At 46.6% G+C, this 19,597-nt stretch overlaps 1 protein-coding gene across 1 annotated transcript in view; it reads left to right on the forward strand.

Annotated features, from left to right (window-relative positions):
* The window catches only part of JADE3 (jade family PHD finger 3), a 115,096-nt gene that overhangs the window by 83,067 nt on the left and 12,432 nt on the right, over nt 1-19,597 (forward strand). Inside the window, exons 6-10 of the mRNA XM_075336630.1 lie at nt 4,092-4,303; nt 4,669-4,836; nt 6,796-6,912; nt 8,716-9,186; nt 14,019-14,136. Coding sequence (XP_075192745.1) covers nt 4,092-4,303; nt 4,669-4,836; nt 6,796-6,912; nt 8,716-9,186; nt 14,019-14,136 — 1,086 coding nt within the window. The remainder of the gene's footprint in view (nt 1-4,091; nt 4,304-4,668; nt 4,837-6,795; nt 6,913-8,715; nt 9,187-14,018; nt 14,137-19,597) is intronic.

A 19,597-nucleotide genomic window follows, 5' to 3' on the forward strand; every position in this document is an offset into this window, starting at 1 on the left:
TGGAAGAGAGGGCCTCGCTCAAAGATGCCACTGACAGGCAGATGGAGCTCTGGTTGAAATCCATCTATGAAGCTATCGGAGCTTCTTTTGCCCCAGCATTCGTAGCCGTATGGGCGCTACAAGCTATCTCAGCAGGTCAAGCGCAAATTGAAGCAGCCACATGCACGGCCGCGCCACAAGTGGCATCCATTACCACACAGACCTCGGCAATTGTGTCTTACGCTATTATTGCTGTCCTGGACTCTGCGAGCCGTACGGCGGTCGCGGCCGCCGATTCGGTGGTACTCCGCAGGGCCTTGTGGCTACGGGAATGGAAGACAGATTCTGTTTCCAAAAAAGCGCTTAACCAGTTTGCCAATTTCTGGCGACAGGCTGTTTGGCGAGCGTCTGGATGAAATCATCAACCAATCCAAGGGAAAGGATACATCCTTACCCCAGCCCAAACAGAACATACACCAACAGAGGAGAGGGCAGTCGAGGCTTCGGTCCTTTCAGGGCGCGGGCAGGGCCCAATTCTCCTCGTCCAAAAGGTCTCAGAAAGGACAAAGGAACTCTGATGCATGGCGGTCTAAGTCACGTCCTTAAAAGGCCACCGGAGGCGCCGCTAACAAAGCGGCTTCCTCATGACTTTCGACCTCCTCTAGTAGCATCCTCGGTCGGTGGCAGGCTCTCCCGCTTTTGCGACACCTGCCTGCCACGAATAAAAGACCGCTGGGTGAGAGACATTCTGTCTCACGGTTACAAGATAGAGTTCACCTCTCGTCCCCCGACTCGATTCTTCAGGTCATCCCCGCCTCCCTAGCGAGCCGAGGCTCTTCTGCAGGCGCTGCGCACTCTGAAGGCAGAAGGAGTGGTGATCCCGGTTCCTCTTCAGTAACTGAGCCACGGTTTTTACTCCAACTTGTTTGTGGTCCCAAAGGAGGACGGGTCTTTCCGCCCGGTCCTGGACCTGAAACTGCTCAACAAACATGTAAAAACCAGACGGTTCAGGATGGAATCCCTCCGCTCCGTCATCGCCTCAATGTCCCAAGGAGATTTCCTTGCATCGATCGATATCAAAGATGCTTATCTCCACGTAGCGATTGCTCCAGAGCACCAGCGCTTCTTACGCTTCGCCATAGGAAACGAACACTTGCAATCGTGGCACTGCCGTTCAGCCTGGCAACAGCCCCACGGGTTTTTACCAAGGTTATGGCTACTGTAGTAGCGCTCCTACGCTCGCAGGGTCACTCGGTGATCCAGTACTTGGATGCTGATCAAGGCACCCTCTCAAGAGGCATGCCAACGCAGTCTCGACGCTTCCCTGAAGACTCTCCAGGGTTTCGGGGGGATCATCAATTTTCCAAAGTCAAATCTGACACCGGCCCACTCGCTGACATATCTTGGTATGGAGTTTCATACCCTCTCAGCGATAGTGAAGCTTCCGCTGTTCAAGCAGTAGTCACTTCAGAAAGGGGTACAATCTCTCCTTCAAGGCCAGTCACACCCCTTGAGGCGCCTCATGCACTTCCTGGGGAAGATGGTGGCAGCAATGGAGGCAGTTCCTTTCGCGCAGTTTCACCTGCGTCCCCTTCGATGGGACATCCTACGCAAATGGGACAGGAAGACGACGTCCCTCGACAGGACCGTCTCCCTCTCTCAGGCGACCAGAGCTTCCCTTCGGTGGTGGCTTCTTCCCACTTCATTATCAAAGGGGAAATCCTTCCTTCCCCCATCCTGGGAAGTAGTCACGACAGACGCGAGTCTGTCAGGGTGGGGAACGGTTTTTCTCCACCACAGGGCTCAGGGTCCGTGGACCCAGCAAGAGTCCTCGCTTCAGATCAATGTTCTGGAAATAAGGGCAGTGTATCTTGTCCAGAAAGCATTCCAGCAGTGGCTGGAGGGCAAGCAGATCCGAATTCAGTCGGACAATTCCACAGCGGTGGCATACATCAACCACCAAGGCGGCACACGCAGCCGGCAAGCCTTCCAGGAAGTCCGGCGGATTTTGATGTGGGTGGAAGCCACGGCATCCGCCATATCCGCAGTTCACATCCCAGGCGTGGAAAACTGGGAAGCAGATTATCTCAGTTGCCAGGGCATGGACGCAGGGGAATGGTCCCTTCACCCGGACGTGTTTCAGGAGATCTGTTGCTGCTGGGGGGTGCCGGACGTCGACCTCATGGCGTCCCGGCACAACAACAAGATACCAATGTTCATGGCACGGTCTCAAGATCCCAGAGCTTTGGCGGCAGACGCCTTAGTTCAGGATTGGTCGCAGTTTCAGCTCCCTTATGTGTTTCATCCGCTGGCACTGTTGCCCAGAGTGTTACGTAAGATCAGGATCGACTGCCGCCGCGCCATCCTCGTCGCTCCAGACTGGCCAAGGAGGTCGTGGTACCCGGATCTGTGGCATCTCACGGTCGGCCAACCGTGGACACTACCAGACCGAACAGACTTGCTATCTCGAGGGCCGTTTTTCCATCTGAATTCTGCGGCCCTCAACCTGACTGTGTGCCCATTGAGTCCTGGATCCTAGCGTCTTCAGGGTTATCTCAAGACGTCATTGCCACTATGAGACAAGCTAGGAAACCAGCGTCCGCCAAGATCTATCACAGGACGTGGAAAATTTTCCTGTCGTGGTGCTCTGCTCAGGGTTTTTCTCCCTGGCCATTTGCATTACCTACTTTTCTGTCCTTCCTTCAAACTGGACTGGAAAAGGGTTTGTCGCTCGGCTCCCTTAAGGGACAAGTCTCAGCGCCCTCTGTGTTTTTCCAGAAGCGCCTAGCCAGACTTCCACAGGTACGCACGTTCCTGCAGGGGGTTTGTCACATCGTTCCACCTTACAAGCGGCCGTTAGAACCCTGGAATCTAAACAGGGTTCTGATGGTTCTTCAGAAACCACCATTGAAGCCAATGAGAGATATTTCCCTCTCACGACTTTCGCAGAAAGGGGTTTTTCTTGTAGCAGTCACTTCTCTTCGGAGAGTGTCTGAGCTAGCAGCATTGTCGTGCAAAGCCCCTTTCCTGGTGTTCACCAGGACAAGGTGGTTCTACGTCCGGTTCCGGATTTTCTCCCTAACGTGGTATCCTCCTTTCATCTCAATCAGGATATCTCCTTACCTTCTTTTTGTCCTCATCCGGTTCACCAATGTGAAAAGGATTTGCACTTGTTAGATTTGGTGAGAGCACTCAGACTCTACATTTCTCGTACGGCGCCCCTGCGCCGCTCGGATGCACTCTTTTGTCCTTGTCACTGGCCAGCGTAAAGGGTCACAGGCTTCCAAATCAACCCTGGCTCGGTGGATCAAGGAGCCAATTATCGAAGCTTACCGTTCGGCTGGGCTTCCGGTTCCCTCAGGGCTGAAGGCCCACTCTACCAGAGCCGTGGGTGCATCCTGGGCTTTGCGGCACCAGGCTACGGCTCAGCAGGTGTGTCAGGCGGCTACCTGGTCGAGCCTGCACACTTTCACGAAGCACTATCAGGTGCATACCTATGCTTCGGCGGATGCCAGCCTAGGTAGACGAGTCCTTCAGGCGGCGGTTGCCCACCTGTAGGAAAGGGCCGTTTTACGGCTCTCTTACGAGGTATTATTTTACCCACCCAGGGACTGCTTTTGGACGTCCCAATTGTCTGGGTCTCCCAATAGAGCGACAAAGAAGAAGGGAATTTTGTTTACTTACCGTAAATTCCTTTTCTTCTAGCTCTAATTGGGAGACCCAGCACCCGCCCTGTTTTTTTGTGTACACATGTTGTTCATGTTGAATGGTTTCAGTTCTCCGATATTCCTTCGGATTGAAGTTACTTTAAACCAGTTTATAATTCTTTTTCCTCCTTCTTGCTTTTGCACCAAAACTGAGGAGCCCGTGGGAGCACGGGGGGTGTATAGGCAGAAGGGGAGGGGCTTAACACTTTTGAGTGTAATACTTTGTGCGGCCTCCGGAGGCAGAAGCTATACACCCAATTGTCTGGGTCTCCCAATTAGAGCTAGAAGAAAAGGAATTTACGGTAAGTAAACAAAATTCCCTTCTTTTTGGTGTCAGTTTAACAATGTTTATTTCCTTATTCTGGGATCATTTTATGCAATTTGAACTTGTTCTTCCTTGTGTAGGTTGTGCTCCTCTGGATGAGAGCACTATGGAAAAGACATTAGAGGTGCTGGAACGTCAATGTCATGAAAACATGAACCACGCCATAGAGACAGAAGAAGGTTTAGGCATTGAGTATGATGAGGACGTCATTTGTGATGTGTGTCGTTCACCAGACAGCGAAGAAGGCAATGACATGGTGTTCTGTGACCGATGCAACATCTGCGTTCACCAGGTCGGTTTCATGTGTGAACCATGTTTTATTGCATGTCGGGTCCAGCACATCTAAAAAAAAAAATGTTCTTGGCATTTGCAATGGCACGTCATATGTCTGTTATTTTAGGCGTTTCATAAATCTACAAGTCATTCTAAATTTATGGGTTATTGAGTTTGGGCTCTGTAGGTTTAGTATTTTTAGCCATCACTCAAAAATAACTAATAGGTATAACTATTATCAAAATGCAATGTTGTAAGCTTTGTGTAAAAGCTTATAACAAGTGCTGCTTACGTGCAAAGGTGGGTACTGTGATTCTATCCAACATTATCTGTACTGAAGCTCTTACAACAAGACATGATGATTTTTCTTTTATGTACTGGAAGGCGTGTTATGGCATCCTAAAGGTTCCAGAAGGCAGTTGGCTGTGTCGCACCTGCGTGTTGGGGGTTCATCCGCAGTGTATTTTGTGCCCAAAGAGAGGAGGAGCCATGAAGCCCACGAGGACTGGAACAAAATGGGCTCATGTCAGCTGTGCATTATGGATACCAGAGGTACCTATGATATTATCATTTTAAAGTTGCCTGTGACTTTCACAAGTTTGGGGATCACTGGGTTCTTTGCATGCTGTTTTCCATATTACATTTGGGTTTTTTTTTTTTTTTTTTTCTTCTTCAATCCTAAGCCACTGAGAGCTTTTTCAAACTTGTACCTTAATGTCTTAATTTTATGTTTGGTCATAATTGAGGCTTTCATAGAAATTAAAGGGGTTGTCCACTACTTGACAACCCACATGGCCTCCATTGAGATAAAAAAGCTTATTAAACTCTCCTCCTGTTTCGGAGATTACGTTCCCGGGGTTCACGTGAGGTTGTGATGTCACGTGAGCCCTGCATCCAATCACCGCCGGCTTCTTTCTCCCCAGCTTCATATAACTGGTTAATCATCAGCACGGGAGCAGCACCGCAGCTCTCATGTTGATTAATCACTATCCCTCGTGTGTTGAGTATAAGTATTTTTATTTTATTGGTGCCAAACATGGGGAATAAAAAGGGGGTGTCCAAGTAGTGAGCAACCCCTTTAAGTAAAAACCCATAAGGGCTACCTTTTATTAGGAAGTAGCCTGGATTAAAGCCGAATAGTATAGGTGCAGTCATTTCTATAAAGTGTTAATAAAGGCTATTGTGCTGGCTTCTAAAGGGTGCTTTACATGCTGCGACATCGCTAGCGATAGCACCCGCCCCCGTCGTTCGTGCGATATGTGGTGACCGCTGCCGTAGCAAACAATATCGCTGCGGCAGCGTCACACATACATACCTGTTCAGCGACGTCGCGGTTGCTGCCAAACAATCCCTCGTTCAAGGGGGAGGTGCGTTCGGCGTCACAGCGGCGTCACAAAACAGCCGCCCAATAGAAGAGGAGGGGAGGAGATGAGCGGCCGGAACATGCCGCCCACCTCCTTTTTTTCCTCCTTTCCAGTGGACACAGGTAGGATGATGTTCGTCGTTCCTGTGGTGTCACACACAGCGATGTGTTCTGCCGCAGGAACGACGAACAACCAGTTTCATGTACCACCAACGATATTATGAAAAGGAGCAATGTGTCAACGATCAACGATTTTTGACGTTTTTGCGATCGTTGATCGTCGCTCCTTTTAGTCACACACAACGATATCGCTAACAGCGCCGGATGTGCGTCCTGAACACCGTGACCCCGATGATATAAGGAAACAACATTTTTCTATTGTGTTATCCGTAAGTTGGTTTGGGTTTTTTTTGTTATATTTTTTACATCCATATGGCATCTGTTTTTTGCATCAACAATTAAAACAATCAGCCAAATACAGTTATCAATGTTAGTGATTACAATGGATCCACACAAAAAAAAATGGATCTCATACATATGGTGTCCATATGGTATGTGGCTTTTTTTTTTTTTTATCCATCCATTGAGTATGATGGGAGAGTATAATTTGTAAAACAGATCAAAGTAGCGCATGCTGCAATATTTTGTAAACTGGGATCATTCGCTTGTGAGTAAAAACATTCCTGTGAACCACGCTATTGACTTACATTGGTCAATGTGCTGTCCCATATGTTATCAGTTTTGTGTATGGGCAGCGCGTGGACCAATTATACACTCATCTGAGCAAGTCCCTAGTGTGTATTGAGCGACTGCACTTACAAAGGTACATAGAAAAAAAAAAGTGGTGGCAGCTCTGAGCTCATGAATAGGAGCAGATTGGAAAGATAACTTGAGTGGGCTTAATTACGCTTGCATGTACAATGCTTTTTCTGGATATGGAGTGAAGTGGCTGCAATCTTCCACTGCTCATACATTCACGGCCTCTCCTAAGGAAAAAAACATCAATTATATGATCCAGATATATAGTAACACATCCACTTTAATCCAAAGGCCTTTTAGAATTCTTTTTATCCAATGACCACCAACACCGACAATAATCTGTTACTTTTGGTGTAATAACACAATAGTATCATTCCTTTTCTATACAGGTTAGCATAGCTTGCCCGGAAAGAATGGAACCCATCACCAAGCTTTCCCATATACCTCCAAGCCGGTGGGCATTGGTCTGCAGTCTCTGCAAACTAAAGACCGGAGCCTGCATACAGGTACAGTACATGTCTATGCTTTACTTTAAATCAAAGGATTGTCTTTTTATGACTTTAAGACCCATATGCATGTAATAATAATAATAATCTTCTATAGCGCCAACATATTCCGCAGCGCTTTACAATTCAGGAGGATCATATACAAACAAATAACAGTTATAGAAAATACAATATTTAGAGGGAAAAAAGACAACCTTACAATGAGACCTTACAATCTACCATGAGATGGGGGGGGCAAGGTACAAGTGCTTATTTACAATGACAATCCAGCCATCTCAAGTAAATGGGGGATAGATAATGTCTTCCTGGACCAGTGGACCAGAACCTTGAGATGCATTTGGTTGCCATGGAGTTTGACGTGGGGTTATTTTCTGAGAAGTTGTGGAGGGACTATGTAAATTTAGTTTGGCTAGGGAGTGTGATGGGCCACCCTAAAAAGTTTTTGCGTTTTTAGGGAGCGTCTGAAGCTCAGTAAGTTGTGATTCGTCCTAACTTCTTGGGGTAGAGCGTTCCAGAGGATTGGTGCAGCTCGGGAGAAGTCTTGGATCCGGGAGTGGGAGGTTCCAGTTAGTGTGGATGTTAGTCGAAAGTCATTTGCAGAGCGTAGAGAACGGGTGGGGTGATAGACAGAGAGGAGGGTGTAGATGTAGGGGGGTGGCGCACTGTGGAGAGCTTTGTGGGTGAGAACATGTAAATAAATCTATTACAATCTGCCACTTTTAAAGGATTCCAGGGTGTGCTGGATTTCCTCCGGGCACTCCGGTTTCCTTCCACACTCCAAAGACCTACTGATAAAGAATTTACATTGTGAGTGTCAATGGGGACAGTGATGATGATGGCTTTAAAGCGCTGAGAAATGATAGCACTTTATCAGCAAAGCATAATAAATAAAGTCAATGCATTCATGGTTTCCGTTAGATGAAGAAAACATTGGAATAAAGGGCACTTTACACGCTTCGATATCGCTAGCGAGCGTACCCGCCCCCGTCGGTTGTGCGTCACGGGCAAATCGCTGCCTGTGGTTCACAACATCGCTTACACCCGTCACACGGACTTACCTTCCCTGCGACGTCGCTGTGGCCGGCAAACCGCCTCCTTTCTAAAGGGGCGGTTTGTGCTGCGTCACAGTGATGTCACACGGCAGCCGTCCTATAGAAGCGGAGGGGTGGAGATGAGCGGGCGGAATATCCCGCCCACCTCCTTCCTTCCTCATTGCCGGTGGACGCAGGTAAGGAGATGTTCGTCGATCCTGCGGTGTCACACATAGCGATGTGTGATGCCGCAGGAACAAGGAACAACCAGCGGCATGCACCACCAACGATATTATGAAAAGGAGCCACGTGTCAACGATCAACGGTTTTTGACGTTTTTGCGATCATTGATAGTCGCTCCTTGGTGTCACACGCTGCAATGTCGCTAACGGCGCCAGATGTGCGTCACGAACGACGTGACCCCGACGATATATCGTTAGCGATGTCGCAGTGTGTAAAGCACCCTTAAGACTTCCACTTTCGCAACATAGATTCCCGACTACTGGACTTTTCCCACTGGTGATATGTCATAAGTCTTAAGAAAAAAAACCTTTAACCATGGGGGATTGTAAAAACAATATACATGAGTTCTGAATGACTTGATGTCCAGGTGACTCATTCTGTAGCAGCCTGTACTGTAAGATGCCATGCTACTGGAGACCTCTACCTGTGATTTCTTGTCACCAATTCTTCTTATTTCTGACTTCTTAGTTTACCATTGTGTAGCTGTATTGCTGGTGTCTGTGTTACTAATTATACCTTCTTTATGTAGTGCTCAGTTAAGAGCTGTATCACAGCCTTTCACGTCACTTGTGCATTCGAGCATAGTCTGGACATGAAGACTATTCTAGATGAAGGGGATGAAGTAAAATTTAAGTCCTATTGCCTAAAGCACAGTAAGAACAAGCACTGCTCAGCAGAACAGGACGAGCCTGACAAGACTCCTGTGGGCAGCCTACAGAGTGAGAGTGAAAAGACTAGCCTCCGCGCCCAGAAACTGAAGGAGCTGGAGGAAGACTTTTACACTATGGTGAATGTGGATGATGTAGCAGCTGAATTGGGGTTGCCCAAGCTTGCAGTAGACTTATTATATTCTTTCTGGATGTTAAAACGAAAAAGTAATTTTAACAGACCGCTTGTACCACCTAAAGAGGAAGAACAGAATGGCTTGATACAACCCAAGGAGGACAGTATTCATACCAGGATGAGAATGTTCATGCACCTCAGGCAGGATCTTGAAAGAGTAAGTTGGGTGTTACATTTATTAAGTTTTATTTTTTTAATCTAAAGAATGAAATGTCTATTGTATTATAGAAATCAAAGCTCGGTAAACTATCATTTTATTTTCCAAATTAATGGTGTCTGCTACCACCTAACTGGTTATATGGGATTGTCTGTATTTTAGATAATGGTGAGGGGAACCTTAAAGGAAATGTGTCAGAAAATTACCTACTATTTAAGTTAGGTTAAAAAAAAAAACTAACCTAAATATGTATACCCTGCTGTAGATAAAAAAGGAAAAAGCAGTTGTGCATATAAATAATGTAGGGTACTTAGTAAACAATGTTTTTGATAAAAAAAGAAATCCTAATCTCCATTCCACCGTAACAAGGTATACCCCAGTCGGGACAGTCCTACACTCTCCAATATTAGAACCTTACCATATGTCATAACCGACCTCCATGTGAATAACGGCAGAAAGGGACAAGGTCCCAACTCTGGACACCCAGCCATGGGAAACTGTGTAAATGAAATGCCCAGCTCAGAAAAAGAGGCTACGCGACTAAAGCAAATTCGAAAAAATGAGCTGTAGTGTAAGTTGGAATACAAGCAAAATTACAAGAAGACTGGCCATTATTTATAATATATATACAGTAGAACCTTGAATGATGAGCATAATTCCTTCCAGAAGTGAGCTCTTAAACCAAGTTACTCTATCAAAGCAAATTTTTCCCGAAATAATTGGAACACTGACAATTTGTTCCACAACCCAAAAATATTTACTGTATTTATATAAACTTATTACAGTAATACAAAATAATGTACTATGTAATTTAAATTTATTGCCTAACACTAATACAAATTACTGTACAGTGAAAAACATAAAACAAATAGAAAAAATTATGTATAAATATGACAACCTTTATTCTAGTAGAATACACAAAAAACACCCCCCAAATCTCTTTGGTAGAAAGGCCAAAGACCCCCTGCGCATTACAATACTTTGCTCTGCCCTCAGCAGGGCAGATGAAAGTGCACTTGTGCCTCTTTGTGGATGGCGTAGGATATGTTATCCATATGGAGCTGGGAAGGAGGACAGTGATGGAAGGAAGAGACGAGGCGCCGGTCCCGAGAATAGCGACTCCCATTGGACGCGACAGCCTTGCAGGTGAGTATAATAAAGGCATTTTTTACGTTGTACAGAGCAGCCTGGGCTCTCTCTCTCATTATATCACAAAAGTGAGTGCACCCCTCACATTTTTGTAAATATTTTATTATCTTTTCATAGGACAACACTGACGATATGACACTTTGATACAATGTAAAGTAGTCAGTGTACAACTTGTGTAAGTGTAAATTTGGTGTGCTCTCAAAATAACACATAGCCATTAATGTCTAAACCACTGGCAACACAAGTGAGTACACCCTTGAATGGAAATGTCCAAATTGTGACCCCAAGTGTCAATATTTTTGTGGCCACCATTATTTTCAAGCACAGCCTTACCTCTCTTTGGCATGGAGTTCACTAAAGCTTAACAGGAGCCACTGGAATCTTCTTCCTCTACTCCATGACTACATCGCAGGGCTGTTGGATGTTAGAGACTTGGCTCTCCTCCACCTTCCATTTGAAGATTTCCCACAGATGCTCAATAGGGTTTAGGTCTGTAGACCTGCATGGCCAGTCCAGCACCGTTATTTTCCATTTCGTTAGGCTTGGAGGTGTGTTTGGGGTCACTTTCATTTTGGGATACAAAGGGAAAGGATCATGCTCTGCTTCAGTATGTCACAGTACATCTTGGCATTCATGACCCCCTCAGTGAACTGTAGCTCCCCACAGTCAGCTAAACTCATGCAGCCCCAAACCATGATACTCCCACCACCATGCTTGACTGTGTAGGCAAGACACACTTGTCTTTGTACTCCTCCCCTGTTATCCATCACATATGCTAGACACCATCTGAACCAAATAAGTTTATCTTGGTCTCATCACACCATAGTACATGGTTCCAGTAATCCATGTCGGTAGTCTGCTTGTCTTCAGCAAACTGTTTGCAAGCTTTTTTTGTGCATCGTTTTTAGAAGAGGCTTCCTTCTGGGACGACAGCCATGCAGACCAATATGATGCAGTAGGCAGTGTATGATCTGAGCAAAGACAGGCTGACCCTCCCCACTTCTTTACCTCTGCAGCAATGCTTGCACCACTTGTATATTTAGTTTGAAAAGACAGTCTCTGGATATAATTCTGAGCACGTGCACACAACTTTTTTGGAAAACCATGGTGAGGCCTGTTCGGAGTAGAACCTGTCTTGTTAAACCATTGTATGGTCTTGGCCACCGTGCTGCAGCTCAGATTCAGGGTGTTGACAATCATCTTATAGCCCAGGCCATCTTTATGTAGAGTAACAATTCTTTTTTTTCAGATCTTCAGAGAATTCTTTGACATGAGGTGACATGTTTAATTTCCAGTGACCAGTATGATTGAGTTTGTGAGCGATAACATATGATGTAACACCCCTGCCCCCTATTGAGACCCGAGACCTTGTCACATGAATAAGTGACATGACACCGGAGAGGGAAAATGGCTATTTAGGCACAATTTGTCCATTTTAACTTGGGGGTGTACTCAGTTTTGTTGCCAGCAGTTTACACATTAATGGCTGTGTTGAATTATTTAGCGGGCACACCAAATTTACACTGTTATACAAGCTGTACACTGACAGCTTTACATTGTATCATAGTGTCATATCTTCAGTGTTGTCCCATGAAAAAATATAATAAAATATTTACTAAAAATGTGAGGGGTGTGCTCTTTTGTTATATACTATTTAGAAATTATCCACATAAGTTTAGTAACTTTGTATAATATTGTATTACTTATGCTGTTTCTTCTGTCCAGAGCTGTATTCTTATTTCTGCAGACCACAAATCTCAGCAGACTGTTGATTAACTGTTGAAGTCTTTACACTGATTAATTTATAGCAATCTGAAGTTGGAAAAATATACTGTGCTTCTACGTTATAGGAGCTCAGCCAAGCTGCTGTTTGTCCATGGCAGATATGTTCCAGAAGTTTCTGAGACTTGATAATCCACTCCACATATCTGAATGGAGAGCCTTTTTGCAGCAATTACATTGATTTCACATGAGTATGAAAGTCCAAGGAATTTCAGCGACTAATCTGCACATGTGAGCGTACATGCTAGCTGGGATCTGGAAGCTTGTATGTCACATGCTTTCAGATATGTGCGGCAGTGCTTGTGATTTGGTGCTGACCCGAATATGAAGTCCTAATAATGATATAGCATCCTCTGTCCCATTAGTATACAATGGTGTAAGAGCTGGGGAGTCACATCTGCCTCCAAACCACCAGTTGTGCAAAAATGCTCTGAGGCAGTGTGGCCTCCTTTGGCTCCAGCTGTCACAAAACAACAACTCCTATGGTGCCTAAGGCTGCTTTCACACATCCGCTTTTTGCTGAGCGGCACAATATGGCGCTTTGCAGAAAAAACGCAACCGTTTTTTTTGCCGCCGGTTGCGTTTTTTCCGCATAGACTGCATTAGCGCTGTATTGTGCCGCATGGCCTTGCGTTGCGTCCTGTTTTTGCCGGATGCGGCATACTTAGCCCATGCAGCAGCCGGATGGAACGTTGCCTGGCACGTTTTTTTGTGCGATTTACAATGCAAGCCTATGGATGCCGGATGCGGTTTTTTGCACTGCGCGTGCTCAGTATCAAGCCACATCCGTCAAAAAAACGGATGGGCCGCATGGAAAAACTCACAGGATTCTCTCGGGATGTGTCTTTAGGCTGCCTTAGTACCCTGTGAGCATCGCCCATTTGTAAAGACCAAAAAAATAGCACTAAATAGTAAGGCTCTGGAGACCAAAAAAAAACAAACATAAGAGCAAAACATGGACACCTTTGACCTGATGACAAGCATACGCTATAAAAAAAAGCAGCTTCTGAAATTACCAGATGCCTCCTACAGATTCCATACACTCTTAGCTTGATTCAAGGTCCCATTTTATATGGTCCTCGTCAGTGGATAAAAAGCCGCTCTGTTCTCTCCTTCCAAGTGCTTCCCCAGCTTGCCAATTCGTCCTCACTTGTCTTATTGATAGGTTTTCCCAGCATTAAGTTTAATACAGTACAATAATAACCTCAGGACTCAAATGGACAAGAGAAGATTTGAGAATTTTTTTAAACATTTTTATTTTGATAAACTGCAAAAAAAAGTGCACATAAGGTATAGCAAACCCGATGTTTCGGCTTTACAAGCCTTTCTCGAGGTTTTGCGTGGAAAGGGAGAAGAGACACGAGTGCGAACCGCCAAGCAAAATAATTTCAGAGGTGCCACATTTTTGCAGTACAGAAGGTTCAACCAGGGATCATGGAATACAGTGACGCCACTATCTCCATTGCCACCACTGCCTCACCAGGACGCCTCCTCATCTCCAGGCTCTCACCAGCAGTGGCACTATTTCCCCAAAACTGTATTCCATGATCCCTGGTTGAACCTTCTGTACTGCAAAAATGTGGCACCTCTGAAATTATTTTGCTTGGCGGTTCGACTCGTGTCTCTTCTTCTTTTCCACGCAAAACCTCGAGAAAGGCTTGTAAAGCCGAAACATCGGGTTTGCTATACCTTATGTGCACTTTTTTGCATAAACATTTTTCAAAAATTCTCAAATCTTCTCTTGTCCATTAGAGTGCTGAGGTTATTATTGTACTATATTTGTTTACCTCAATAGCACCTACCTACTGAGCGGTAGAGCCTGATTTACCTTATTAGCATTAAGTTTAAGGCAGCAAATTGTTAAAACATCTGTTAGATTTTTATATATTTTTATTAAACAGGTAAGAAATTTGTGCTACATGGTCAACAGAAGAGAGAAACTGAAGCTGTCCCACAGTAAAGTCCACGAGCAAATCTTCAATCTACAAGTGCAGCTTGTGAATCAAGAGATGGCAGCAGGTAACCTACATTTCCCGAGGCTCCGCCAGCGCAATGAGAATTCAGAAGTGCATGGCTTGTAGAATAGACTGCGGTTATACCCGCACTGCATATATTATGCAGAATTTACAGCAACTTGTGTTCTGTTTGGTGCATATTTAAAAATAAATACAACCATATATTTAATTACAGATGAGGGATTCGACTGCGTGTGTTCTTTATATAAGCTTATGCATTTAGGCCAGAGTATTTGCTTTATTTTTTGGTAAATGGAACCTCTGTTGATCTTTATTTTATGAGACTTAGCTTGTTGCAAAATTCAGAGATATAACTGCTGCTGAAATTGGGGAAGGAAATTGCACAAGTGTTCTCAGAAACTGAACATGGGAGAAAACTGTGCAGAGAACCTCTTTTCTATGGGCTTTCTGTTCTCCTTTTTGTGAGACCTACACGATACTAGCCAGGGCCAGGTGCTCCAGTGGGTATCTGCAGGACTTGGCACTTGCATAGTGAATATCCTGTGACGGCACAAGATTTGGCTGCCGTATGAGCTATATGAAGCTAATTAATATTCCTAACACGCCTTGTGCTCCGGACAGTCCTTCTGTCCTGGGGAATGAAGACATTCCTAAACATTCACGTACATGAAATGACTGAAAACAGATATTAGTGTATGAATGTCTGAAATATGTAAGCACAATTTCTAACCTAGTAGTTTTTGTTTTCGTGAAGTCTTTTGGGACTGTCCTCAGGATGTGGCATGCATGGGCAGCCAGGTGCTCAGGGTTATTCCTCGATGGCCTGAAAGAAAGCATTCTTTGTAATGTGCCACAGAATCATTTTCTCCAGTAAAGTCAGTTTGTTATTTAGATAATGGCTATTAACAATGTATGAGTTCCATTAAGAGAAATGCACATTCGGTTTAAAGGGATTCTCAGGTTTCAGAAAAGAAAGGACTTATTTGTGTGTAAAAATAAATTCTTCAATTTTCCGTTGTACTCTCTGTAAACATTTCTCACAATATTCTAGATCTCCGCTTTCAGATTTGCAGACTTCAAGTGCGCAGTAATTTACTTCAAAGTGGATAAAAAAAACCATGCAGACACATAAAAATAATCTTTCTAATGCGTAGCATGCTCATTATTACAGTGGATTTTGGATTTCCTTACTTTAATGTATGGGACATCATCCAAAGTCAATCCACAGCACAATGTGCTTGCAACAATCTCTGGTCTTGTTGTGGATGCCCAGAAAATCCATACCGGGATTTATCTCCCGAGTGTGGACAAACTGGATGAGGATCTGTGCACTTATGTTTCCATACCATGACTGGGACAGATTTTTATTCACTGAAAGTATTCAGACGAATGCTATTATAGGGAATCGATCATCAGGTTTTTGCTACTTCACTGAGAGCAGCATAGTGTAGAAAATAGAGACCCTGATTGCAGAGATGTATCACTTGTTTACTGGGTGCAGCAGTTCTTAGATATAATAGGGCTCAGAAAGCTGACCACGCCCACAGCTTTCTGTGTATACTGTATATTAAAACAATATGGATAAAAGAAATCCGGGTTTAATGCTGTGCTAGAAACCACATGAATCCAGGAGTATGTGATGAAATCCTTTTTCTTTATTTCTGAAAGTCTACGTGTTTCAAAGACATCCATCTTCTTCATCAGGACTAAAGAACATTTGTCCTGATGAAGAAGATGGATATGTCTTTGAAACGTGTAGACCTGCAGAAATAAAGGAAAAGTATTTCATCACATACTCCTGCATTCATGTGGTTTCTAGCGCAGCATTAAACCCAGATTTCTTTGTCGCTCCATTGGGAGACCCAGACAATTGGGTGTATAGCTATGCCTCCGGAGGCCACACAAATTATTACACTAAAAGTGTAAAGCCCCTCCCCTTCTGCCTATACACCCCCCGTGCTCACGGGCTCCTCAGTTTTTATGCTTTGTGCGAAGGAGGCAGACATCCACGCATAGCTCCACAGCTTAGTCAGCAGCAGCTGCTGACTAGGTCGGATGGAAGAAAAGAGGGCCCATAACAGGGCCCCCAGCATGCTCCCTTCTCACCCCACTTTGTCGGCGGTGTTGTTAAGGTTGAGGTACCCATTGCGGGTACACAGGCAGGAGCCACATGCTGTTTTCCTTCCCCATCCCTTAATGGGCTCTAGGTGAAGTGGGATCCGGCTCGGTCTCCAGGCACTGGGACCGTGCTCCCTCCGCAGCCCCTGGGAATGTGCTGGATAGGAGCCGGGTATCGTCAGGGACAAGGCCCTGCTACTGTGAGGTACTCTGTGTCCCCGTGGGGACAGCGCATGGAGCGCTGGTGCCACACACATTGCAGCACTGCTGGGTGTGTTAGTGCGCCGGGGACTATCGCGCATGGAGCGCTTGTGCCATACACTTTCCAGCACTGCTGGGTGTGTTAGTGCGCCGGGCATGGAGCGCTTGGGCCAGACACTTTCCAGCACTGCTGGGTGTGTTAGTGCGCCGGACATGGAGCGCTTGTGCCAGACACTTTCCAGCACTGCTGGAGGTGTTAGTGCGCCGGGGGACTACCGCGCGGCCGCGCTTATTGCCGGCCGCGCTTATAACTTTAGTCCCCGGCTTCTGCGGCCTAGTGTCGTTTATTCCCGCCCACAGGCCTGACAGTCAGGGGAAGGGCGGGACGCTGCACAGATCGTCAGCGCCGAGGGCTGGAGCATACATTTGTATCCTCCTCCCTCCTCACTCAGTACACTGGGGCACTAGATTCCCGCACTTTTCTTGGGCACGCCCACGGTCCCCTCCTCCCCACAGAACGCCGGCAGCCATTCCTGTCAGCGATTCAGAAGCTGGAGAGGAGAGACAACACAGGGAGACCCAGGCAGGGAATCTGGTGATCACACAACCGCTCTCAGCGGTCGGTAAGCAGCACCTCTGGTGCTGGCCCCACTGAGTACCGAAGTGTATATATATATATATATAGGCTTATAGGCTATACATTTGCACTGTACGGTCGCTCTGTTGATTTTTGGCTATATACCCTCCTGGTTGTTCTCACAGGAGACAACATGTCATCCGCAAAAAGCAAGGGTGCCAAAGCACAGGCGTACTTTGCAACCTGTACCTCTTGTACAGCTGTACTACCGGCAGGTTCCACTGACCCTCATTGTGTGCAATGCTCGGCCCCTGTGGCACTTACTCAGCCGGAGCCTCTGCTACAGGTGGCCCAGGTGGAACCACCTGCTACCACTGTCCAGGTGACAGGGACGGAGTTTGCAGCCTTTGCTGACAAACTGTCTGAGAGTATGGATAAATGGTCTGCTAAAATACTGGAAGCATTGCAGTCCAGACCGGTGATTCAGGCCCCGGGCACTGTCCAATCCTTGACCCCTGGTCCCCCTCATTTGGAACAGCAAAATGCCCCTGGGGTAACCCATAGGTCACAGGGTGAGATCTCTGACACGGACCGCAGTCCCAGGCCGCCCAAGCGGGGTCGCTGGGAAATTCCCTCCACTTCATCACACTGTTCAGGGTCCCAGCAGGGGGACTCTCTGGAGGATGAAGCGGAGGTATCAGATCAGGATTCTGATCCTGAAGCCGCTCTCAACCTAGATACACCTGAAGGTGACGCAGTAGTGAATGACCTTATAGCGACCATCAATCAGGTGTTGAATATTTCTCCCCCAGCTCCCCCAATTGAGGAGTCTGCTTCTCAGGAGAAATTCCGTTTCAGGTTTCCAAAGCGTACATTAAATATGTTTCTGGATCACTCTGACTTCAGAGAGGCAATCCAGAAAAACCGAGACTGTCCAGACAAGCGTTTTTCCAAGCGCCTTAAGGACACACGTTATCCCTTCCCCCCCGAGGTTGTTAAGGGCTGGACTCAGTGTCCTAAGGTGGATCCTCCAATCTCCAGACTGGCGGCTAGATCCATAGTTGCAGTGGAAGATGGGGCTTCACTCAAAGATGCCACTGACAGACAGATGGAACTATGGTTGAAATCCATCTATGAAGCTATAGGCGCGTCTTTTGCTCCAGCATTCGCAGCCGTATGGGCGCTCCAAGCTATCTCAGCTTGTCAGGCGCAGATTAATGCAGTAACACGTACATCTGCCCCGCAAGTGGTGTCCTTAACCAATCAGGCGTCGGCGTTTGCGTCCTACACCATTAATGCTATCCTGGACTCGGCGAGCCGTACGGCGGTGGCATCCGCCAATTCGGTGGTACTCCGCAGGGCCATGTGGCTACGTGAATGGAAGGCAGACTCTGCTTCCAAAAAGTTCTTAACCGGTTTGCCATTGTCTGGCGACCGCTTGTTTGGTGAGCGATTGGATGAAATCATTAAACAATCCAAGGGAAAGGATTCATCCTTACCCCAGTCCAAACCAAACAGACCTCAACCACGGAAGGTACAATCGAGGTTTCGGTCCTTTCGGACCGCGGGCAGGTCTCAATTTTCCTCGTCCAAAAGGACTCAGAAAGGTCAGAGGAACTCCGATGCATGGCGGTCTAAGTCACGTCCTAAAAAGACCGCCGGAGGAACCGCTCCCAAAGCGGCCTCCTCATGACTTTCGGCCTCCTCAAACCGCATCCTCGGTCGGTGGCAGGCTCTCCCGCTTTTGCGACACCTGGCTGCCACAAGTAAAAGACCGATGGGTGAGAGACATTCTATCTCACGGTTACAGGATAGAGTTCAGCTCTCGTCCTCCGATACGTTTCTTCAGAACATCTCCGCCCCCCGACAGAGCCGAGGCTCTTATGCAGGCGGTGGGCACCCTGAAGGCGAAAGGAGTGGTGATCCCTGTTCCTCTTCAGCAACGAGGTCACGGTTTTTACTCCAACTTGTTCGTGGTGCCAAAAAAGGACGGATCCTTCCGTCCCGTTCTGGACCTAAAACTGCTCAACAAGCATGTGAAAACCAGGCGGTTCCGGATGGAATCGCTCCGCTCCGTCATCGCCTCAATGTCCCAAGGAGATTTCCTGGCATCAATAGACATCAAAGATGCTTATCTCCACGTACCGATTGCACCAGAGCATCTGCGCTTCGCCATAGGGGACGAACACCTTCAGTTCGTGGCACTGCCTTTTGGCCTGGCGACAGCCCCACGGGTCTTCACCAAGGTCATGGCAACAGTGGTGGAAATCCTACACTCTCAGGGACACTCGGTGATCCCTTACTTAGACGATCTCCTTGTCAAGGCACCCTCTCAAGGGGCATGCCAACACAGCCTGAACATTGCTCTGGAAACTCTCCAGAGTTTCGGGTGGATCATCAATTTTCCAAAGTCAAATCTGACACCGGCCCAATCACTGACATATCTTGGCATGGAGTTTCATACTCTCTCAGCGATAGTGAAGCTTCCGCTGAACAAACAGCGTTCACTACAGACAGGGGTGCAATCTCTCCTTCATGGTCAGTCACACCCCCTGAGGCGCCTCATGCACTTCCTAGGGAAGATGGTGGCAGCAATGGAGGCAGTTCC

This window comes from Anomaloglossus baeobatrachus, chromosome 2 (assembly GCF_048569485.1).
Source record: "Anomaloglossus baeobatrachus isolate aAnoBae1 chromosome 2, aAnoBae1.hap1, whole genome shotgun sequence".
Taxonomy (NCBI): Eukaryota; Metazoa; Chordata; class Amphibia; order Anura; family Aromobatidae; genus Anomaloglossus; species Anomaloglossus baeobatrachus.